Below are 25449 nucleotides of genomic sequence, written 5' to 3' on the forward strand. Positions count from 1 at the left end.
AATTAGTGATATGTCCATGTTGAACGCTTTGTCTGGCTATTTCTGAGGTTGGCATACATGGTGGGTTGAAACAGTTCGCCTGAACATGGTTGGCTCAGACATGGGAGGACTGCAAGTGTACCACCAAAACCAGTGGGTGTCTGTGTGTGACGACACTTTCAACGATGTCGCAGCCACCGTCGCCTGTAAAGGTCTCTTCAAGGACTACACGTATGGCCTAGCCATTAAGGTAATATGTTTGTTTTTTTCTTTTCATACCATTCATTTCTATCTTTATCCTCTGCTTATCAATTTGCTCTTTCCTTTCTTCATTCATATTTTTTCTTTCATATCAGTTTTTATTTTTCGTCTTCATTTCTATTTTTGCCTCACAATTGTAAAAAAAAAAAAAAAAGTAAGTTCTCACCTTTCTTCAAGAGATTGAAAGATATTCATACCAAAGGTTAGCTCTCTCCATACGAACGGAGAAAGAGACGACGTTAACAGCGTTTCACCCCAATTACCACCATCAAAATATTGCAAGTGGAAGGCTCTTATACTGAAGAGGTGAATGTTGACAAAGAATACCACAATTCTGACGAGGGAAGCTAAAGGTTGGGTCATTCAGACACCCACTGGACATCCGAGGGGTCTGTGTAGAGGAGAAGAGAGGACTGGCCGTACTGAGTGAGTTAAAGACCTTGGTGAAAGATAGGTTACTACCAGATGGATAGGCAGTATAATACAGGTACAGTGTGGCTGGGCAGATGAGTAGATGGATAGACAGGGAGTGGTAACTACAGCATCTTGTACTGGGTGGGTAGACTATACAGACATAGGGTAGATGGACAGATCAGCGGGTGGATAGACAGTACAGGTTTACGGTGGATGGACAGATCAGTGGGTGGATAGACAATACAGGTTTAGGGTGGATGGACAGATCAGTGGATGGATAGACAATACAGGTTTAGGGTGGATGGACAGATCAGTGGGTGGATAGACAATACAGGTTTAGGGTGGATGGACAGATCAGTGGGTGGATAGACAATACAGGACAGGGTGGATGGACAGATCAGTGGGTGGATAGACAATACAGGACAGGGTGAATGGACAGATCAGTGGGTGGATAGACAATACAGGTTTAGGGTGGATGGACAGATCAGTGGGTGGATAGACAATACAGGTTTAGGGTGGATGGACAGATCAGTGGGTGGACAGACAATACAGGACAGGGTGCATGGACAGATCAGTGGGTTGATAGACAAGGGAGTAGATGACAACTGCACCATATTGTTTTCTATGTGCTACAGGGCTCAGCCTTTGATCCTATGGATGTGCCCATGGTCATCAGCTCAATCCAGTGCACAGGCAGTGAAAGTGACATACTGGAATGTAACATCCAAGACACTGGAAGCTGCCACAGCGGTTACTACGCTTCCATCGCCTGCAGTACAGAACCTTTCGTTGATGAAGGTGGGTGGCTGATGAGCTTAACTGACTCTGTTCATTTGAATCCCGTATATATGATATTGCTTTTGATATGTTGAGCCTTTTTTAACTTTGATTTTCTAATGCTTAATGCGGGTACTGTTTTGTTGAGCCTTTTTTAACTTTGATTTTCTAATGCTTAATGCGGGTACTGTTTTGAATGATCCTTTCATCGCTCGACAATTCCAAGCATTCGTTGGAGGAAAATTTGATCCACTACTTCTGCTTGAAGGTGATCTTGAAGCCCTCACAATAATCATTCCAACCGAATGAAGATCAAAACAGAGAGGCCATAGTGATATGACGACAGAAATCCAAGCTGTGGATCACAAGTGATATCTTGGAGATATGTGAAACTGAAATGAGCCTAAAACCACAGAAGAAAACCGAGAAAGGTAAGGAGAAATACTGTGTAAAAAACTTGAGCGGTAAAGAAATGAAGAATGCGAAAGGAAAGTTGGACTGATCATCAGTGTGAAGACACTGAATAAAACTTTGACAGCAACGACAAGAAGACAGACTTTACGGAGTCAGCACCATCCGGGACAAAGACGGCTTTGTCTCCCACAGGAAAAATACGTCACAAGAAGAGGGACTTGTACTGCTCTGAACTAGACAACGTACAGAGTCACGTGTACTAACAGTGCAAGGTTCATCAAATGAGGATGAGTTCCCAATACTCAGTTGGGAGGCTGTGGCAGCAGTGAAGTCGTTGAAACGACTGCTGGAGTCATTGACAGTATTCCTGCATAGCTGTAGAAACATGGCGGAGGGACAGTGATTGACTGATTGACATCCCAGCTGTCATCTGTAACAAAATCTGGCACACAAGCGAATAGCCCTCGTCACGGACCCAGTCACTAATCACTAATCATCACTTTTGCCAAGAAAGGAAATCTCCAACACTGCGAGGACTACCGCACCATCAGTTTGATCTGTAATGCGAACAATGTTATGCAGAAAATCATTCCGAACAGATCACAGGCGCAAACAGACACCATTATTGCTGGGGAATAGGTTGTCTCAAAGGCAGAAGTACCATCGAACAGTTGTTTAACCAGCGTACCATTGCTAAAAATACCTCCAACACCAAATAGAGTTATACCACCCTTTCATAGACTTCAAGAAGGCGTTTGACAGAGTCTAGCAGGAAGCACTGTGGCCCAGAAAATATTATCATTGTGGTCATTGTGCAAAAGCTTATCAACACTCTTCAGGGACTAACCTTCAATGCAGCCAGAACGTTACAGACACAAAGTCCGTTGAGGCTGCCATTTGTCTCACACACTGTTCAGCTTATTCATGGAACGCATCATGACTGACACACTTGAAGATCATGTCAGCAAAGTCAGCAATGGAGGAAGAACCACCACGAACCTACGTTTCTTAGATGTCATCGATGGCTTGACAGGAAGTGAGCAAGAACTTGCCAAGCTTTTGAAAAGACTGGATGAAACACCAGCAAGATATGGCATGGAGATCAGTACTGAAAAGACCAAGTTGGTGGGCAACTACACCACCATTACTGCTGATACAGCTGTACGAGAACATCAGTGGACCATATGAAGATGAAGACATCAGTCAAGAAAAGGGAATGGCCACCTAAGAAAATACAAATGGCCTTGCTAAAGCAGTCCTCCAGTGAACTGTTGAGGGAGACGATGTGGAAGACCGTAAGAAACAGTGGACTGACAGAATTGCAGAATGGACGGGAAATCCGTCTGCAGAGATCCAGGCTTTGACACACAACCGACAGACCTGGAGGAATCTGGTGAACAGTTCTTCTGTATGGCGTCCCAGTGATTTGACACGCAGAGTTAAGGGAGAAGGAGTGTGTGAGTGTGCTCAAATATTTGTGTGTGTGCATTAATGTATATATATGTCTATATCTATCTGTATAGATATCTGCATCTCAAGTGATATTGTGTGTGTTGTTTTTGTGATTGGTCTTGTGGCCCGATCAAACGCAAGCATGCAGCATGTGTATGGGTGATGAGTAAGTGCAAATGTATTTGCGGTATCACGTGTAATTGTTTGGGGGCATATGCATGCATGCATGTGTGCTTGTGGGATACATTTGTTTATGTATTTTGCTGAATGTATGTATTTGTTTATTATGTATTTCTCTGTATACTTGTGTGTTATATTTGTTTCTTGTGTGGATGTTGGGGTTAATGCATAAATTTGTACATGTGGGTGCACGCACGTGCATGTATGTACATAGATACACTTGCATGATGGATGGATGGTTGGATATGGATACTTACATAGCACCTACCCTCGGTCAGAGACCAAGCTTAAGCGCTTTACAAACAAGAGTCATTAGCACAACAGGTTGCCGACCAGGATAGAACAGACAGAGCTGGTTTTGAGCAGTCATCGTTCGTTTCCTATGTCATTCAGTCAGGTTTCAGTCACGCACAAACACACATTTACAAAGACATGTAACTTTTTTTTAATTTATTATTATTCTTGGCGTGTGTATTCTCGACTGCAGCTGCAAGGAATTCGATAAGATCTTACCAGATGTGGGGGAAATGAGTACGAAAAACGCACTGTTCTGTACAGTTTCACCATCACTCTTTCCTAAAGACCAGGCCAAAAAGTGATGGAAGTGCTGTTGTACACACAGGGTTCCAGGTTCGCATCACCAACGACACCCACAGCTCCGACGCATGGGGCATTGTGGAGATCTCCAAGAAGGGTTTGTGGAGGAAAATCTGCATGCAAGGCTGGGACAACAAGGACGCCTCTGTGGTGTGTAGACAGATGGGCTACAAGGTGAGAGCATGGAGGTGGCTGTGGTGTGCAGTGTTGACCTGCTTTGGTTAGTTTGAAAGAAGAACTGAGTGCATGCAGCTGCATTTTTGGTGCACATTTACATATTAATTAATTTTTCATAGGAAATGCATGCAAGTATTCAAAGGAGATAATAATTGGTGTCATGATTTGTTTGGTTTGTTTCTTTCTTTTTTCGTCTCTTTATATCAGGATTAATTCTACAAAGAGAGTGAGCTAATGCACTGATAGAAATCGTACAATATAGCGTGCACAGTGTTCTTTCATTCCGTCACTTCTTTGTGTATCATTTTACTTGCTAATTCTCTTCTTTCATCGTTCCTTTATTCCCTCTGTTTCCCCTCATTCCGTCACTTCTTTGTGTATCATTTTATTTGCTAATTCTCTTCTTTCATCGTTCATTTATTCCCTCATTCCGTCACTTCTTTGTGTATCATTTTATTTGCTAATTCTCTTCTTTCATCGTTCCTTTATTCCCTCTGTTTCCCCTCATTCCGTCACTTGTTTGTGTATCATTTTACTTGCTAATTCTCTTCTTTCATCGTTCCTTTATTCCCTCTGTTTCCCCTCATTCCGTCACTTCTTTGTGTATCATTTTACTTGCTGATTCTCTTCTTTCATCGTTCCTTTATTCCCTCTAATTCTCTTCTTTCATCGTTCCTTTATTCCCTCTGTTTCCCCTCATTCCGTCACTTCTTTGTGTATCATTTTACTTGCTGATTCTCTTCTTTCATCGTTCCTTTATTCCCTCTAATTCTCTTCTTTCATCGTTCCTTTATTCCCTCTGTTTCCCCTCACCCTCGCGGTGTGTGTCGTTCAGGGTGGAGTCAGCTACACCCATATCATATACCACAAACGCCCGATTGGATTCCGCAATTTTACTTGTGACGGCACCGAGACGTCTCTGGAGCAGTGTCCTCATGACACCAGCCCTGATCTGACAAACTGCGCCTTTGTCGATGATGCAGGGGTGGTGTGCTACAACTCCACTGGTCAGTGATTCGGTCTTTAAAGGGGGACGGGGGCGGGGTGGGGGTGGGGTGGTGGTGATTGAACTCTGTGTGTTTGTGTGAATAAGTGTATCACGAGAGAAGTAGGGTATGTGTGTTTGTTTCCACACTAGTATGTTCATAAATTTGAAAATTTCCAATAGAACGCACAGCTCAGAGTTGACCTCCGGGTTGAGTGAGTTTATCGCTGGAACTCTAAAGCGGTCTGATCTTTTATTGTTCATCAAGCCATTATTTTATTGACTGCAGTTTCTAATTGTCAAGGAGGCGTCATTGCGTTCGAACAAATCCTTACACGCTACACACCAGTTGGGAGTCAGCTATCATCTTCCTAAGTACTTGGATTTATATACCAGACAGCTAGCTTTCTGCATTTGATTCAACAAAGACACTTTTTATATATCATTTGTTTAATACACAAGCAAACACATTTCATGTCAGATGTATGTGTTTGTAAATAATTGGTCTCATTAGTTTTGACGGAGAACTACAGTTCTGGACTTTACTTTTGCCTCGATTTCTTGTGTGTGTAAGTGTGTGTGTGTGTGTGTGTGTGTGTGTGTGTGTGTGTGTGTGTGTGTGTGTGTGTGTGTGTGTGTGTTCGTTGTTGTGGTTTTTAATTTGCAGGATTCTGAGGGCTTGATGTGGACGACAGACTGCTTGGGTCGTGTAAAAAAACAATTGTGTAACAGTGTGTGTGTGTGTGTGTGTGTGTGTGTGTGTGTGTGTGTGTGTGTGTGTGTGTGTGTGTGTGTGTGTGTGTGTTTCAGTGTGCTGAGACTTGCACGGAATAAATGGTTGCCTGTGTAAATGTAGGTGTTTAAAGTCACATGCAACATTCACAGCTGAGTTAATCGTTTAACTTCTCTTCATTGTCAGTGATATTAGACATGAAGAGGGGCGGGGGGATGGTGGGGTGGAGAAATAAAAAGAAAGTGACTAGGGGAAAATCATCGATGGCGCATGTGAATTAGTAGATGTGAGTGTGTGGGTGTTTACAAGTGTTGGGAGGGTAGCTGTGCACTTATTACGCATTAGTTTGTCAGCTGTTTTGTGGACGTGTGTTTGGGGGAGGGAGTAACAACTTTGTAGTTGGAAACGAACACACGTATACGCATACGCATGCACATGCACATGTTTTAGGTGTGTTTTTCTTACAGGCATACAGTACAGTATAGCACCTGCGAACAGCCCATCTGGCAGGGTGCAGATCCACTATGACGGAGAGGTGGGGGCAGTATGCTCCATTTACTGGTCTACCAATGATTCACGTGTCTTCTGCCGATCCCTGCAGTTCGCTGATGGACTGCCCCTTGATGAAGATGATTTCCCCGACCCTCCCCGACAGATTGGTCATTATTTCATCAATGCTCCTATCTGCTTGGGACATGAGAACACCCTCCTGGAGTGCCTCACATCTGGCTTCAACTCTTCCTATTTGGCTTCTAGCAGATGCAACGAGGCGTACGTCCAGTGCTACAACGTCACCATCAGTAAGTGTAGCTTTTCTATGTAAAAGTGTTGGTGTGGTTGATGAGAAACACTGTGACAGATTGCGGATGTTTGATTCGTTATCCCTGAAACGTTTCAAAGACAGGTCGATCAGCGCAGCTGTGAGTTCATAGCCTTATGTAAAGTCAAGTGCTTCTTTTTATGATAGTGAAAGAATTGATTTTGGTCACGGAAGCCAGTTGCGCACCTATAAAATTGTAAGGTCAGCTCATCAGCGCCAGCCAAGTGAATAATTCATGTCACCTCCAAAAACATTGTTCCGAGAATTGGTCATGTGCAGCCTTTTTTTCGTATCAAAGACAGTCAGTTTGTAGATGCTTTTACCTTTCATTAATTCTTCACATCCTCTGTGTTTCCAGTTCATTTGGAAAGAAAAACACTATCTTATTAGTTGCAAAACAATTACTATGAGTGTAAAACATGGATAATTAGGTGTACCAGTAAACAAATGATCACAAGTTTGAAACATTCTTGGATATGTTAATTTGAAATGTACCCACGAAGTGAAAAAAAAAAAGATTTCTGTCTTGTATATTCTGTTGTCTTATGTGTATGTGTACATCTCAAGTAAGTCTTATTAATAATGCATGTATTTTAACGTAACCGTGTTATGTTGATGGATATTGCTGGTGTTTCTTTAATTTCATTTTAATCAGAAACTTTAAACAGACATGGAGATCTGGTACATTTCTGTTCTTTTCTTTTATTTCTGTTTGCATCATGTGAATGAACTGTGACTGCTTGAGTATTGCGCGTTTTTGTTACTTTGTTTTCTATTTTGGAAAGGTACAGAAACCTGTTTATTTGTTAGGAAATTTGAGTAACACTCGCAAAGATACATCTGTGAAGCGGATGACCCTCGATTGTATGTGATCAAAGCCTTCCAATAATTATAAGATCACAAAACTTTAAAACACTGGACAAGAGCCGGCCAGAAACCGAAAAAATCTCACATTGATGTGCTTCTGATGGGATCTGAACGATCTATTAGCCTCAGTGGATGGTGCACTGGAATATCTTGATGGTTCGAATTTATTTCTAAAATTCAGTCATGATAACATTATAGCAGAGAGTGAGTGAATTTACTGACATACTTGTGTCTTAGACCGGTCGACATTTATTATGTTTCATGTGTGAGTGTAGGTGTGCATACAAACCCACTTGTATGTTTCCCTGTGTGTGCTAGGCATCACCGACATAAGACTGAAGCTTGCTGACGGAAGCACTGGCACCAGTGAGGGCCGGCTGGAGGTCTACCTGTCAGGTGCGAACAGGTGGGGCACCGTCTGTGACGACTACTGGGACGACTACGACGCCACTGTGGCCTGTGTGCAGCTGGGCTTTCATTGGGGTGTGGCCATCACCAACCAGACCCACGGAGAGGGTGTGGGGCAGATCTGGCTGGACAATGTGGAGTGCAAGGGCACAGAAACCTCCCTGGATGACTGCATTCACCGTGGATATGGCTCTCACAACTGCTGGCATTCTGAAGATGCTGGGGTGGCTTGCTATAGTGAGTTGTCTTGTTGGCTGCGTGTGAATGGTAAAGGGAACTTCTAGCTGGTGGAGACACGGAGCGTGCACATACTTATGTTGTGCAGGTTTGTGCCTGTGTATTGCTCTTTTTGTCACAACACATTTTTCCTTGTGAAATTCGGGTTGCTCTTCCCAGGGAGAGCGCGTCGCCACAATAAGAGCACCACCCTTTTTTCTGCCTGCAAATGTATTTGTTTTCCTATCAAAGTGGATTTATCTTCAGAATTTTGCCAGGGACAGGCTCAGCCCTTTTGTTGCCTTGGGTTATTTTGCTAGCACACGGGGAGGTGAACGTGCGTGACTCCCCCCCCCCCCAACCCCCCCCCCCCGCCCCCCGCACCTCTCCTGCCCCCCTCACCCCCTCCCCAACAAACAGCAGACTGGTTAAGTGGTAGTTAGAGTCAGCAGTGGCCAAGTAGAACTTTGTGTTGTGGGCCCCGTCTGTTGCACAGTGCTCCTCATAGCGCTTTCTTTCCAAAGAGGGGTCTCTCCCTGGCCTTCCTGAGGGGTTGTTCACTGCGCTGTAGACTCAAGCTGATCCGACAAGTCAGTGTGGTCAGGGGGTGGGGGGGTGTCGCTGGGCTTCAGACTTCCTTCATTCTCTTACCGGAATGTCCCCCTGAAGCAACCTTTCAGCCCTTTCTGCTGTGGACAAGGAAGCAGTTTAAGAAGACAGAACTGGCATCTGTGCAAGACCTTTCGGGTTGCTTGGTGTGACATGACTTGGGGACGGGAAGGGGGCGGGGGGAGGCGAAAGATCAGGCATCTGCTCTTTTATTTTTCCAGCTGATGTGGTGTAGCGTATATGGACAGTCTGCACGCTTTGACACCTACTTGAAACTGAAATTGAAACTGAAACTTTGAAGAATGGGCACTGGTTCAGGACCTCCCTCAGGCCTCGAGGATGGAGACGACAGACCTGTTGCTCCAGTTTTCAGTCTGCCTGGGCGACTGGCCAGCGTCCATGCAAAACATCCCAGCTCTCTCACGTGGTCTGCGCAGATTTGTAGTCTGATCATCGTCCTTGACGATGCCAGTTCGAGAACTACACTTGTGCTGTCGTGGATCTGAAGCGTGCAGAGTTATTTAAGCTCCTCTTTCAGTAAAATACACATTATGATTGTGTTAGTTTCATCCTTCAGCTCAAGAGATATTAACAAACATTTTATTTTTCTGCGATTTTTCCAACAGTCGTGTAAATTGATATTGTTCTGTATCACTGTTCCATACCAGAACTGCAGTAATGACCATTACGCAAGTTGTTTTCTTTTTGAGGTTTTTTTTTCTCGTTCTATTTTTTCCTTTTTTTTTTTCGTACAGCAGTCTTTAAGGTACGGTTATTAGGGATCACACGAGATCACTAAACTTTTGCCTTTCTTGTTTTGTGAGACAGGTAAATGACAGGTGCCAATGTGTTGCACCCGTAGGTCTTGGTAAATATGTTAGATTGAGCATATTTCTTTTTCTTCTTTTTTTTATGACAAACTTGGAACCTCCCTGTTGATTTTATCATTTCCTCTCTTCTCTTCCACCAGCTGCAATCGTGCGATTTAGTCCTGTCTACAGTGTGGTCCATAACCAGGATTTAGTGAGAAAAGCAAACCACCTTCATCAAGCCTGCTGGGTCCTGGGTCTTTTATCATGGTCTTTTTTTTTTTTGACAAGGGTATAACCCTTCATCAGCAAAAGCTAACATGTAGCATTTTAATCCACTTATAAACACTTTCGAAAATGGTTTACTGGTGTAATTATTTTATTATCTAAAAAAGAAGAAAAATGAAAACGTTTCAATTTGATTTTCAGACACAATAACGACTACCCCAGTGCCACCGACAAGCACGTCGACAAGCACATCGACAAGCACATCGACAAGCACATCGACAAGCACGTCGACAAGCACATCGACAAGCACATCGACAAGCACATCGACAAGCACATCGACAAGCACGCCCGGCGGCCCTGGTCAGTCCGAGAAGCAGGAAGCATCTGACGTTGCCCCTGTCCTTGCCGGCGTCCTCGTGCCCGTCATTATCATCATCATCATCATTATCATCATTGTCGTCGTCATTATTAAGCGACGCAAACAAGCGTCCAACGTTCCCCACCAGCGCTTCTCTGACGACACGATCTCCAGCAGCGGCGACGGGTCCATCGCCATGCACAACCAGATGTACAACGTGGGCCCTGAGGAGGCCGGCATGGGGCAGATGGCGGGCAACAAGCAGGTCACCCTTGAAGGAGACCGCGCCGTGTACATCCCAGAACAGCAGTCCACCAACGGGGTGACCGACCCAGGTATTTCCAACCCTCTGTACTCCACCTTGCAGCCGTCATCCCCTGAGGACCACTACACCACGCTGTCCGACTCGGGGAAAGTAAAGCCCAGCGGGGTGTAAGGAGACAGGGAAACACAAGGGCCTTCACATTGGAAGTTAGATCAGTACTGAAGGTTCTCAAGATACAACAAAATGTTTGTATCCGATTTGTTGATTGATAAATTATCAGGGGGGGAGGATGCCAGAATTGTTCTAACTTTTAATATTATTTGATAGACAGAGCATTGTTTTTTGTCTTCTAAACTACATTATCAGTGCAGTTGACCGTAACTTGATCTTTTGTTTGTGTTGATGTTGTTGTTTTGTTTTTGTTTTTTTTAAACTTTCCTATGTAACACCGAAAGTCCCAGTTTTTGGTATCTGCACTGAAGATTTGGTCCGAGGAAAAAATGGGAAAAGCTCGGAAATGAGCATTGTTTGAGAACTATTCTTTTTTCTTTTTTTTTCGTAACTTAAAATTGTTATTTCAGATTTTCTAGCAAGATCAGTGAAAAACAAGATTCCACAATAAAAAAAAAAAAGAAAAAAAAAGAAAAGAAAAAAAAGAAAAAGAAAAAAGTTTGACGCTCAAAAATGTGTATCATGTCTTGTAGATTTTGCAAGGACACAAAATGATTATCATGGACCGGCAGCCTTTTCGGTTCTATTCTTTCTTGACAGTCAGTGAAACACCAGTTAGTCAGGTTAAGACTCGAATCCAAACCCTTCGGTATGGAACTGCTGACAGAGATGTGGGGGGAACCAGTTTATACTGCTGTGTCCATGCTAAGTACAGCATAATTCCTCATGAAGAAATAGACTTTGGGGCGTGTCCTTTTTTTATGCGCGTGTTTGCACATTTTCGTATGACTCCAATGAAAAAAATTTCAGACTCTTTTTCCGAAGAAGAAATATGTGGCGTATCGAATTTCAATCAGCCAGCGTGGAGATTTTGAGGTGGAGGAAGGAAATTGTTGAACTTCAAAGAAATGGATGATTAAGACTCACAGCCTTTGCCAGAAGTCACGTGGTGACTAGTAACAAAGAAACCAGGTCACTAAACTCACACAAGACCTGCTAGATACGGTTTATGAATCACGCGAGCCCATCAAGAGTCGTCATCAGGCTTTTAGGATGATTAGTTCATTCTTCTTTAAAGCCAATATGTTTTCTTTACAGAAAATTAACATGTGTTAAAAATGTGTTAAAAATAATCATTAGTGTGCTGTATTCATTTAGTAGGACACAGTAGCTTTGTAGCTAAAACTGAAAGCCTTTTGTTGCCATGTGTGCATACCATTACTCAAAATAGTAGTAGTAGTAGTAGTAGTAGTAGTAGTAATGGTGAATGAGGGAAGTGGGATACTTTGTGAATGTTGGTAATTACATTTACTTTTTTATGCCAAGAATGAACAGACAACAAATAACATTTTGTGGTTGAAATATTACGTTGCAATGAAACAGACTTATGTAGAGTAGTATATTTTTTTATTTGTTCTGGACATGCCGTTTGTTATTTAAACAAAATGAAAATAGCATTGACCAGGTCTCATTGTTTAGTAACCATATATTAGCAGAGTTGTTAGTTAATTGTTGGTCAACATGTATGGAAGCATTGATATAATGCATTTCAGTTGTTGACATCCATACTGAAGAACATCAAAATTTTGATCCCAGTAATGCACGAAATGATTGTAAATGAAATAGAAACAGGTCATGTTTGTGGGGAAAGTCTCTCAACTGATAAACATATCATTTGTTCTTTGTTGACAAAAGAAGTGATATTCTTTGCAATTGTTGTCTTTCAGAAACTATTAAGTTTGGCGTTCGTGTATAAAAGGTCACGTTGTATATTTGTAAAATAAAGAGTTACCTTGCTATTCCCATATCTTTTGTATATTTAACCAGTGCTTTTTTCAGTTTACGATAATTTGTGAATCATTACTCTCGGCACTGATTCTGGTTACGTTTTTCTTCATGAGAATAAAAAGACGGTGTCTATTATTGTTGACTGGAAATGATCAGCTGTATCTCACGGACTGATTAGACATCTGGATCAAAAAGTGCAAAAAGTGAATGGTTTTAGTCGTATTCGTTTAACAGCTGAATGTATAAGGTGCACATACAATATTCATACAGGTCACAGCATATGGGATTTTATTGTTAGAACGTGTGGGGTCTGTACAGAAATGACAGTGCAGAGACCACAAGAATAATGGATACATTTTTTTTTAGGAATAATCTATATTTTTGAAAGGAATTAAATTGATCATCTTGCTAATTAGAAAACAGCTTGTGTGCAATTTTACTATCAATGTCTGCAAAATCATTTTTTGTCTTTTTTGTAACATTCGAGAAACGCCTTTCAAATGTGCTTCAGTTTGATTTTACATTGCGTGAGTTTGATTTGAAAAGGTTTCTTTTGTTTCGTGGTTTCTTTTGTGTTTTGTTTTGCTTTGATTGCAAGTAAATATACTGCTCTGTGAACCCCGGTGTAAAGAGTTGTTCACAGTGGTGAGAGACTAGATTGCCAGAAAATGGAATATCAGTTGTGATGTTGATTGACAGGTGTAGAAAGTGGAGTGTGATCTGCAACTATTGTTGATTGACAGGTGTAGAACGTGGGGTGTGATCTGCAACTATTGTTGATTGACAGGTGTAGAAAGTGGGGTGTGATCTGCAACTATTGTTGATTGACAGGTGTAGAAAGTGGGGTGTGATCTGCAACTATTGTTGATTGACAGGTGTAGAAAGTGGGGTGTGATCTACAGTATATGTTGATTCACAGATGTAGAGCTGTAGAAAATGGAATGTGATCTACAACAGAGGTGATGTTGATTGATAGATGTAGACAGTGGGATGTGATCTGCAACAGTTGTGATATTGATTGAAAGTGGTATATCTTCTACAAAATACGTTCCTGTTGTTTGACAGACGGTTAATTTACTGTGAATGTCAATATCAGTGTGGCATGCTTATATTTTTCAGTTTTATTATTAGTTGTTTTCATTCTTAATCAGATTTAATAGTAGTGACATGTACCGATACCAGTTGTAAACACTGCATAAACAGTTATTCATTGCTCAGTTGTCTGGAATCACCCTATAACAGGCTTATTTCCAGTTCATCTTGTGCTTGACGGATATTTTTCTGTGGTTTTGGATTGAAACGGAACAACAGTCTGCAACCAGAAGTGTAAAAGTTGGGGGTTGTTTAAAAATAAAGTGATTTTTCACTTTGACAGTTCGGGTTTCTTTTAGGAGGCCACCAGAGTATAAGTCGCATCAAATCTTTGTTCGGTCACAGGCCACCAAAAATATCAAATGTGAATAAATGTCTGTGATGATGTCAGAAAACATTTCTCTTTTGTTCCATGCAATAACCTAAACAACTGTTAAAACAGTGTCCATTACAAATACTCAAAGAATAATGCATGCCATCTTTTCAGGTGCTGAGGCATACGTTGCTAATTTGTATATTGATCTTTCAGAAGCAAATTGTTCATTGAGAAGCCAACGGTGCCACATATAGTTTGGAACATTCCATCGTTTTCACCCGTTTTACTTCTTTTTTCTTTTTACTCAGTTACGTAAACATAGTGAGTCTATGTTATGATCCGGTGTTCGGTTGTGTGTGTGTGTGTGTGTGTGTGTGTGTGTGGTAAACCTTAACAAATTGATTTTCTCTGTCTACACCACATTTCGATTAAACATATGGGGGGGGGGGGGGTGGTGGGCGGCCGAGGGGGGGATCTTTACAGTCTGACCAACAATGGGTTGTAAGTCTTCCAGGTTAAGCCGTATTTCCAGATCACGGACAGTTTATTTCGTTCAGACTCCGGATCCACATATTTACGATGAGGCTCTTCCCAGTTGCCAGAACTCATGTTTGGCTTTGAAGACAGCATTTTCTTGTTCACAATTGAAATAAAAGAAATACAAATTCTGGACAGAACACACACAGTGCCACTAACTACACCATCGACGAGTTTACTGCATGTTAATATTTTAAACTGGATACCAAATTAACGAGAATGAACATAAAGCAAAGATGAATCAGCTGTACCTCTCGATAAGTCTAGCGTTTATCGGTCAGCGCAGATCTAGAGAAAACGGCTACATGTTGCGTTGTGCCTGAAGCGATGACAACGTCTCCTTTACCACGAACTTTAAAAAAAAAAATCTTAAATAATGAAGATACATCGAATTAACATGTTATAAACGGTGTTATCACCTAAAATAAGTTAAAGTATTAATTTTGGTTGTCAGTAAAGAGATGAGTTTTAGCGCTGCAGGTGTACTTATTACTTCCGACCCTCTCTCTCTTGCTGTCTGTCATCTTTCTTCCGAGATCTTTTAGTCTTTTGCATTTTTTCACCATTCTGTGCGTTTGCCTTTCTCCATTGTTGATGAATCCGATGTAACCAAACCTGCACATGTGTATAATGTGTATTGTATGGTCATCTCATCTTCCACATCCCGTTATTCTTGCTCTAGCATCTTTACCAGTTGTATGACCATGCTTTGAGATGGAAATCGGATGTAATAATTATCATTATTTTTTAATAACTTTTTATATTTCCAATAAAGACAACGAAAAATGTTTCTTTCTTCAGTGTTTTGTTCAGGGTGACTGGAGGCTGGGAGATGTAAGCTGGAAGGTACTGTGAAATAAACGACAGAGAGGGGGTGGGGGTGGAGGGACTGCAAAAGAAAGGCAGAAACAAGACCCGCCACGTGTTCCCATAACCTCCCTTCGGGTTCGAATCCCAACAAAGGCAGTGTGCGATGTCTGACTAGGGGGACTTTCGGAGAGGTTGGGCACTGGATAGTATGTCATTATTTGCTTTGTTCGCTTGAAAAGTCCAGAAGAATCACCCGGAAATGACTGACATATCTTCATAACGAACGGAGCATCCCCAAAAAACGAAACCCTAAGTGAAAAGGTAAAAGCCCCACCCACTCACTACCTAGGACGATTGCTAATTTTTTTTAAAAAATCCCTTCATGTTTAAAAAAAAAAAAAAAAAAAAAAAATCCTTAAAGACGTCAAGAGAAATCAAAATAACAACAAGGGAATCCTAACAAGTAAGGGGAACCACCTCCACCTTTCCCTTTGAGAGAAAAAAGAAGAAGACAACTCTATTAACATGAAATTTTCAGAGTGCATGTTTCCAGGTATCTGCTCAAAGGATACAAAATATTGTCCTCGCTGTCGTAGTATTTCACGTTAAATTGCATCATCTTGTGTGTCTTTCGGATACATAGTATTTGTCAGAAAAAGGATCGTCAGGCTGTAAATGGGAAGGACCTGATCGACACTTTTCAAAAAGACCCATTCATGCAAAGAAGGTAAATCGTTTCAAAACTGTCAGGTTACTTCCCTTGCTCGTTAGATGGCCAAACTTTCGATTTTGTGTGTGTGTGTGTGTGTGTGTGTGTGTGTGTGTGTGTTTTGTTGTGTGTTTTTTTTGTTTTTGTTTGTTTGTTTAAACAAAACAAAACAAAACAAAACAAAAACACGCAAGCGGTGAAACATCACGTCGCACGTGACATGGGTGATCTCAGTCAGGAATAGCTCTGTTTTTCAGTATATGTTTTCCTGGATTTATTTTTTAGATCAGTGGGGGCAGTGGGAGTTATCGGTAATCATGCAGATGCACACGCCGTGTGTGTGTGTTGACACAGGCATGCATTGGTGTCTCGAACCTTGGATACAAGAACAACTACTAGTAGTACTACCAGTTATAAATGAAATGAATAAATGAAGGAATAAATAAACAAATAAATAAACGTTTATCGTCTCTACCAACTTTTAACGTTTCATTGATTACATAAAACAACAAACTGATTTGAAGAAGAAGGAAAGAATGATTTGCTGAAGGGAGGAAAACTACATACGATTTCCGAGTCAGAACGGAAATTTGCGAATACTGCCGAATGAGAGAAGCAGACGATCGACACCGGCGGAAGGAGTGTGCTTGCAGTTTATTCATTCACAGAAGATAAACAGCTAGGTGGATATCAGTTTGTTTGGTGGAGTATTTGTTGAATGATACTATTGTGTTGAGTTTTAATCTGATTTCATTGTAACACATAATATAAGAAGGTAAGATTTCCCACTCATAATTACTGGTATTTCAATGTGTTGGGCCGAACCGCACGCATTCCACTTCTTGACTTTATTGGGGCTACTATTGCCGATCCATGACTATTCTGCTGTTACCTGTTGAATTAATTAACAGCGGTTTGTTGAATGAGGAGACTGGGCGAATAATTCTAATTTAGCGTTCCAGCGAATGACAGTGCTTCATTTTTCTGTTCGCACGCACACATGTTCGACTGAAACGCGTAGATCTAAAGATTTTTACATGCCAGTTCGACGCCTTGCGTCCTGGGCCAGCCAGTGTATCCAATTGAACTGACAGAAACGCAACGTAGAGTAAGTTCTGTTGTTACGATTAGTATGGACAATGTTGTTGGCGCCACACATAACATTATGTATGCAGACAGCTTTGCTAAGTACAGCCTGTTGTGAAAAGATAATATATTAAGTTGTTTATAGTCCATTGAGGTCAGGGAGTTCGGTTTTAACAATACTATTTTCAGTGCTCTTTTATACACACGGTAAATAAACTTAAAGTTTGATAGGCTACAGCTGCCCCATAAAGTTGACGCATAATCGATTACTGGCAGGATATGTGCACAGAAGGAGAGACGTTTACTTAAGTACTTCGTATGATCAGTCCAAGATAGATCTTTATCAATAATGACACCCAGAATTTTATGTGAATCTACCTCTTCAATTTTATTGACGCCTAGGAATAGTGGTTTGAAGTTATGTTTCATTTTTTGTCTTTTTTGTCGTGCACATACATGCATGCACTTCTTTTTCTGAGCATTCAAGGACATGTGATTCAAGTGTGTCCAGTCATTAAGTTTCAGAATATCATCTTGGAGTTCATTAGTTAGTTTAATGGCGTCTGATTTGCTTGAATGTAAGGATGTCATCTGCAAACATTTCACATTTGCATTTCATATAACAAGGTAAGTCATTAACATAAGTGGAGAATAAAATTGTCCCTAAGATGGATCCCTTTGGTACTCCGTGTTTAATAGATGTAAAATTTGAGGTTTGATTAGTTATTGTTATTAACTGCTTCCTGTCAGAAAGAAAAGATTGTATAAAGTGAATATACTCTGGTGGTAATTTATAAGCTTCTAATTTACGTAGCAACAAGGAGTGATTGACTACATCAAAAGCTTTTTCAAAGTCTGTGAAAAGGAGACCTGTGAATTTATTTTCATTTATGTTATGTAAAAGACTGTCAGTGAGTTGTATGAGGGCTGAGTTACAAGAATGATTTTTACGGAAACCAGACTGGTCTTCATGGATTAGGTCGTTGTCAAAGAGAAAAGAATATAAACATTTTTGCAAATGTTTTTCAATGGGTTTAGACAGAGCAGACAAGACAGAAATTGGCCTATAGTTAGATGTATCAGAGGAATCACCTGATTTGTACAGTGGAATGAATCTAGCCTGCTTGAATTTAGAAGGAAAACATTTCTTATCGATACACAAATTATAAAGATATGTCAGAGTATCTACGATTACAGGGGAAGAAAGCTTTAATATCTGTCCATCTAACCCATCCAAATCTCGTTTGCCAGATTGTTTTAGTTGTGATAGGCTTTGACATACATCCAAGACAGTCATTGGTTGAAGACTAAATGGAACATGAATTTTCTTTAAGTAAATATACTGTTTTAGAATATAGAGGTCATTTTCACTGGTCCTATCGCTTGGTATAATTTTTTCAGCAATGGTTGCAAAATGATTATTTAACTGATCTGCTGTTACATCAGTGATGCTTTGTTGTCTTTTTGCCACATGTTTATTAATCAACTTGTTGATGGCTTTCCAAATTAGACGAGAATCTTTTGTATTGACTAACATTTTCTGAAAATAATTATATTTCGATTTACGTTTCATGGCGTTTACTTTATTTCTTTGTTTCTTATATTGTTGATTTGATCCATACATCTTCAAATAATCTCTATAATGTATTTCAATGTCAGTTTCTTTTGTTATCCATGGTGGTTTTGTTTCTTGTCTAACTCTTTTTCTAATAAATGGTGCATGTTTGTTATATACAGAAGAGAATGTATTTATCCAAAATTCGACAGCTTCATCAGGATCTCTTAACTGATATACATAATCTAAAGATGAGTTGCTAAATCCGAGAGAAAATCATAATTTTTAAAGTTCTTAAAACTCCTATATAATATAGTTTTATGTCCTACCTTTGGAATTTTAACACAATTCTTAAACCACGTGAGACAGACTGGGAAAATTAATGATCACTACTACCACAAGGTGGAACACATACCTCTACAATGTGTTTTTTGTGGTTGTGTAAATGATTTATTAAGGTATTTGTGTTTTCAGTAATGCGTGTTGGTCTGTCAATTAATTGTTCTAAGCCATGCATAGAGTAATTATGGTGCCACTTTGGTTTTGGTTTAAGCAAATCTATATTGAAATCACCTAGAATGATAGTTTCATAATTTAATATTATCACCTCATCCATTACAGAACTAAATCTGTCTTCCCATTCTACATTTTCTGATGGATTTCTGTATACAAACCCAACTATAAGAGTATTATTACCATTAATCTGAATATCTACCCAAACTGATTCTACATCTTAAACCTCAAGACTGTTTAATCTCTTACATCTTAATGTGGAAGCAAAATAGAAAAGTAAACCAGTAGTTTTGGGCTTAGTGGGATCTGAGCGAGTAATTCGGTACCCTGGCATGTGCATATCACTATCTGTTACGTTAGAAGAGAGTCGGGATTCAGCAAAACAGAATATATGAAATGGATTTCCAGTGTTATGAAGAATGGTTGCGATATCGTTCTTGTTTGTTGCATTGCTTATGTTTAAATAACCTATGCGAAGTCCTTGCTTGGTTGGCCACAAGTCAGAAGTAAACGACATGGTTACATTATTTGGGAATATAAAGATTATAGAGCAGTTTTGACTCAGTTTAAAATAATAGACCTTTGAGGGAAAAAAAACAATAAAAAACAAACAACAAACAACAATATTATCCTAGCTGACCGAGTTGATCAGAGGAATCACCTGATTTGTACAGTGGAATGAATCTAGCCTGCTTGAATTTAGAAGGAAAACATTTCTTATCGATACACAAATTATAAAGATATGTCAGAGTATCTACGATTACAGGGGAAGAAAGCTTTAATATCTGTCCATCTAACCCATCCAAATCTCGTTAGCCAGATTGTTTTAGTTGTGATAGGCTTTGACATACATCCAAGACAGTCATTGGTTGAAGACTAAATGGAACATGAATTTTCTTTGAGACAATATACTGTTTTAGAATACAGAGGTCATTTTCACTGGTCCTATCGCTTGGTATAATTTTTCCAGCAATGGTTGCAAAATGATTATTTAACTGATCTGCTGTTACATCAGTGATGCTTTGTTGTCTTTTTGCCACATGTTTATTATTCAACTTGTTGATGGCTTTCCAAGTTAGACGAGGATCTTTTGTATTGACTAACATTTTCTGAAAATAATTATATTTCGATTTACGTTTCATGGCGTTTATTTCTTTGTTTCTTATATTGTTGATTTGATCCATACATCTTCAAATAATCTCTATAATGTATTTCAATGTCAGTTTCTTTTGTTATCCATGGTGGTTTTGTTTCTTGTCTAACTCTTTTTCTAATAAATGGTGCATGTTTGTTATATACAGAAGAGAATGTATTTATCCAAAATTCGACAGCTTCATCAGGATCTCTTAACTGATATACATAATCTAAAGATGAGTTGCTAAATCCGAGAGAAAATCATAATTTTTAAAGTTCTTAAAACTCCTATATAATATAGTTTTATGTCCTACCTTTGGAATTTTAACACAATTCTTAAACCACGTGAGACAGACTGGGAAAATTAATGATCACTACTACCACAAGGTGGAACACATACCTCTACAATGTGTTTTTTGTGGTTGTGTAAATGATTTATTAAGGTATTTGTGTTTTCAGTAATGCGTGTTGGTCTGTCAATTAATTGTTCTAAGCCATGCATAGAGTAATTATGGTGCCACTTTGGTTTTGGTTTAAGCAAATCAATATTGAAATCACCTAGAATGATAGTTTCATAATTTAATATTATCACCTCATCCATTACAGAACTAAATCTGTCTTCCCATTCTACATTTTCTGATGGATTTCTGTATACAAACCCTACTATAAGAGTATTATTACCATTAATCTGAATATCTACCCAAACTGATTCAACATCTTAAACCTCAAGACTGTTTAATCTCTTACATCTTAATGTGGAAGCAAAATACAAAAGTAAACCAGTAGTTTTGGGCTTCGTGGGATCTGAGCGAATAATTCGGTACCCTGGCATGTGCATATCAGCATCTGTTACGTTAGAAGAGAGTCGGGATTCAGCAAAACAGAATATATGAAATGGATTTCCAGTGTTAGGAAGAATGGTTGGGATATCGTTCTTGTTTGTTGCATTGCTTATGTTTAAATAACCTATGCGGAGTCCTTGCTTGGTTGGCCACAAGTCAGAAGTAAACGACATGGTTACATTATTTGGGAATATAAAGATTATAGAGCAGTTTTAACTCAATTTAAAATAATAGACCTTTGAGGGAAAAAAAACAATAAAAAAACAAACAAACAACAAACAACAATATTATCCTAGCTGACCGAGTTGACAGATTATATAAATACAAACTGACAATGTATTCGCAAACAGTGTCAAACAATTTTTGCAGATAATCAAGTTACATGCAAATAAAATAAACTTCACAGCTCAGTAACAAGCTATTTCAGATTACCCGATGAAGTATGATTTAGATACAATTAAGCACAATCACACACATGCACAAAATGTCAATCTAAATTTACAGTGAAGTAATGTGGACTTGGGGAAAACAGTCCAGTGTGTGTGTGTGTGTGTGTGTGTGTGTGTGTGTGTGTGTGTGTAAAACTTACTGTTTGGGTTCGTTTTTTGTTGGATGTTGCTTTCCATCTGGACTTTTTTTTTATGATACCTTGATTCAACTTGACATCATTTTCCCACAGTGGGTATTTTAATTAGCATCTCTGATAACTGCCTTCTCTCCCTCCAGCCAGCCAGGCAGGGGAAGACACCCAAGATGTGGAACCAGCGAGTCAACAAACACGGGCCGCACAGACCTCAACGCAGCAGTAAGTATCCTGGCTGACGACTGACAGCACACAGTCAAGTGCACCTCGGTGTCGGTTTCTGTGCGACGTGACGCCCCCATGACAGTCATGTGTGTGTGTGTGAAAACTTTTATATATTCGGGGGTGGGGGGGGGAGGACATGCGGTATGTGTGTGAGCGAAAGCCAGCTTATTCGTGGACAGGCAAGAAAGTTAATTAATTTGTGAACGTGGCTTTACTGGCTCTTTGGCTACCGGCAAACCATAAGCTGATAAACGAAATAGGTCTCGTCACTTCAGAGCCTTCTTAGGGTAGTTCAACGATGCCAGGAATATACCTCCGTACAGAAAATGATGACGTGTTGTCACAAACAGATAATGATGTTTTATCACTTCAGGCGCTTTCGCCTTTATAAGGACGAGTGTTGTGGGCCGAAATCCAATCTTGAGAATCGCTAAGAGACAGACAGGTCGGATGAGGACGTGTCCCTCTCAGAAACAAGAGAGAGAAACTGACAGCTGGGGACGTTTTAGGTCCACTCACTGACACCAAAGAAGCCCCGAGAGGAGACAACTTCGATTGACCATTACACGTGAGGCTTGGTTTTGTGTTCATGGTTAATTCCCTTGACTGATCAAGGCAAGGTGAGACGGGAACACACTCACACGTCAGGGAAGTGGATGTTGTTTTCTTCGGTATTGAGTTTTACTTTTTGTCACGACACATTTCTCCTTGGGGAGGGCGCAGCGCCACAGTACCGAGCCACCTTCCTTTTTTGACTCACTTGTGTAAACAAAGTGAGTCTATGTTTTAACCCGGTGTTCGGTTGTCTGTGTGTCTGTCTGTGTGTGTCTGTGTGTCCGTGGTAAACTTTAACATTGGCATTTTCTCTGCAAATATTTTGTCAGTTGACACCAAATTAGGCATAAAAATAGGAAAGATTCAGTTCTTTCCAGTCATCTTGTTTAAAACAATATTGCACCTCTGGGATGGGCACAAAAAAAATTATAAAAAAGAAGCCAAATTATATGCAAACTGCATTTACTGTTATATTTATATTTTTTGTATTATCTAAACTTGACACTTTGATCTGATATTCTGACACAACAACAAGAGCAGTCATTTTTATCATTTTTTGTTCAAACAGGAACTTCTTTTGCTAAGCATGGAAGTTATATTTATTTTGCAAACGTTTTGGTGCAGCTAGTAAAAAAGGGAAATTAATCTGTAATTGATGCTAGGGGACTTAAGGGAAATTAATCTGTAATTAATGCTAGGGGACTTAATTTGCTTTAAACTGATCTTTCTCATCTTAAACATTACATTTTGAAATCATACTCAATACATAAAAAGCTTATGTGTTTTACTTTCAGTGTACAGGGCTTTCACTATTGTTCATTCGCCCAAGTGGTCTTTTTCGGAAAATACTAAAATCGATACGACGAGTGGCCTTTATAGATCTGTTGGCTGAGCCCTGAAGGTCATGGGCAAAAATCAATTGTGTACACACATTTGTACATATTCAAAGCGCATCCTCATATTCTTCGCGAACGCGAACGACGCCATTTTGTTTCAAGTTGTTGACCTGCCCGTTCAATCCTATATTCAATCGACAGTACACGATAACATGTGATGGAAAGTTGGAGAAGGAGACCGTTAAATATATATTCAGGGAAAGATTTGTGAACGCCTCATCACTTACTGGATTATGCCCCAAACTGCCATAAAAATATCCACAGAATCAGTCGGAATTCACAGTTTAAAATTGTAAACCATGCGAGTTAATACCCTTGAATTGATGAAACGAAAAAATTTCCAGTCTTGACTTTTCTCAAAATGAATTCCTTTTCACTTCTTACGACGTTTAGAAGTACTTGTACTTGGCTCTAGTTTAACAAAATACTAAATTTTCATATCAACTTTAAAACTATAAAACTAGAATGAACATAAAAGAGAAATTGAATCGACCGTGTCGTACTACATTCCCGGCGGGTGTAACTAAACTTGTACATCTATCTAGATCTAGAGAAAACGGCTAAATGTTGCAGTGTGATTTCGGTGATAGCCACGTCTCTTTTACCGCGGACTTCAAAAAGAATTTTAAAATTTTTTTTTTATTATTGCCCTTAAAGATTTTTTGAATGCCCAAGATACACCAGAATGATATAATTTAAACAGCGTTCTCACTGCGAATACCGCAATTAATTTATCGCCCTTTAAAAAAGTATGTTCAAATATTAGATTTTAGCATGTCAGTTAAGGAGCCACGATAGTGTAATGGGTAAGACAGTTTCTTCTCACCCGATCACGCGGGGTTCGAATGTGGTTAGGACTTTTTTTTTTTTAACCCGAAGCTTCATAATAACAAATACAGAACACATTTTAACGATTAGATTTTTTTTTAAAGTGTATCACAAGTGAGTCTTGAAGGCCTTGCCTCTCTTGTTCTTCTATTTTATATATCTTTCTGCATATGTATTTCTATTGCTATCAAAGTATCTATTTCTTCAGAATTGTTTCAGAGACAAGCTTTCTGTTGTTGTTGGTTCTTTTACGCGAACGCAGCATATGCTGCAGACAGGATCTCGGGTTTTGTTTTCATCCAAATTAATGTCTAGCACCCAGACGACCTCTTAATGTCTTGTCAGAGGAAGGGGGTGGGTGGTGGAGGATAATAAGCCCGATCTGTGTATGAGATTCAGACTCGGGGACTCCACACGCACGCATGCACGTGCACGCACGTACGGACTCGGCACACACACGCATGTTGAAAGAGCGAAACGACAAAACAACGGCAAGCAAATAAAGTCTCCACCTCGAGTCATACTAGGCAGAGCTTAGAGGATATTCAAAGCTGGAAACGGTATTCGAGGTTCGTTCAAACTTTGTCAGACTGGCCGTGGAGCAATGGCCGAATGGTCAAAGCGATGAACTTCCAGTCCAAACACGTTTCCTGACCAACGGGGAGAAACAGAGGAAATGGACAAAGAATGCAAATTCTGAGTTGAATAAGCCATGATTATATATTTTTAGAAAACCGCCTTTTGAATCTTCCTCTCCGAGACATACGCACAAGTGCTGCACACACTGAGAGCACACACCAGGCACGCGCACACGCACGTATGCACACACAAAAACACATACATGCACACGCACGTACGTCACGTGTACGCAGCGCGCGCGCACACACACACGAACAAAAACAGCAACACACACACACGAACAAAAACACACACGCGCGCGCGTGCGCGCGCGCACGCACGCACAAACACACACACTGTCCAGCTCACAACAGCACACTGAAGAAAGCGACCGTGACCAAGTCCGAACAATCACTACCACCGCCGCCACCGTCACCCTCCAACCTTCACAACCCCTTCCACCTCCCCCCCCCGCCCCCCATTCCCTTCCACCGTAACCCCCTTCTTCCCTGTAATCCCCCGACAGCCAGTCAGTTGCACGCAGCAAGAGACGGTGAGAGATCAGTATGAGAGAGAGAGAGAGAACTGAGAGAGAGCGCACGCAGCATGGCAGTCGTCTTGGCCGTGTCAAAATGACGTCTC

The 25449-nt window shown here is 40.3% G+C and overlaps 1 protein-coding gene across 2 annotated transcripts in view; it reads left to right on the top strand.

The window, feature by feature from the left end:
* Positions 1-15241, top strand: part of LOC143297195 (scavenger receptor cysteine-rich type 1 protein M160-like) — a 71733-nt gene extending 56492 nt beyond the window's left edge. The window contains exons 23-30 of one of the 2 annotated variants that reach the window (XM_076609400.1): positions 75-229; positions 1290-1452; positions 4100-4248; positions 5087-5258; positions 6437-6769; positions 7975-8301; positions 10128-10154; positions 10191-15241. In XM_076609400.1, the coding sequence (XP_076465515.1) occupies positions 75-229; positions 1290-1452; positions 4100-4248; positions 5087-5258; positions 6437-6769; positions 7975-8301; positions 10128-10154; positions 10191-10720 (1856 nt within the window). In that variant the 3' untranslated portion in view covers positions 10721-15241. Of the gene's footprint in view, positions 1-74; positions 230-1289; positions 1453-4099; positions 4249-5086; positions 5259-6436; positions 6770-7974; positions 8302-10127 lie in introns of both variants that reach the window. The other variant, XM_076609399.1, reaches the window with a different exon arrangement.
* The last annotated feature ends 10208 nt before the right edge of the window (positions 15242-25449 follow it).

This window comes from Babylonia areolata, chromosome 22 (genome assembly GCF_041734735.1).
Source record: "Babylonia areolata isolate BAREFJ2019XMU chromosome 22, ASM4173473v1, whole genome shotgun sequence".
NCBI lineage: Eukaryota > Metazoa > Mollusca > Gastropoda > Neogastropoda > Buccinidae > Babylonia > Babylonia areolata.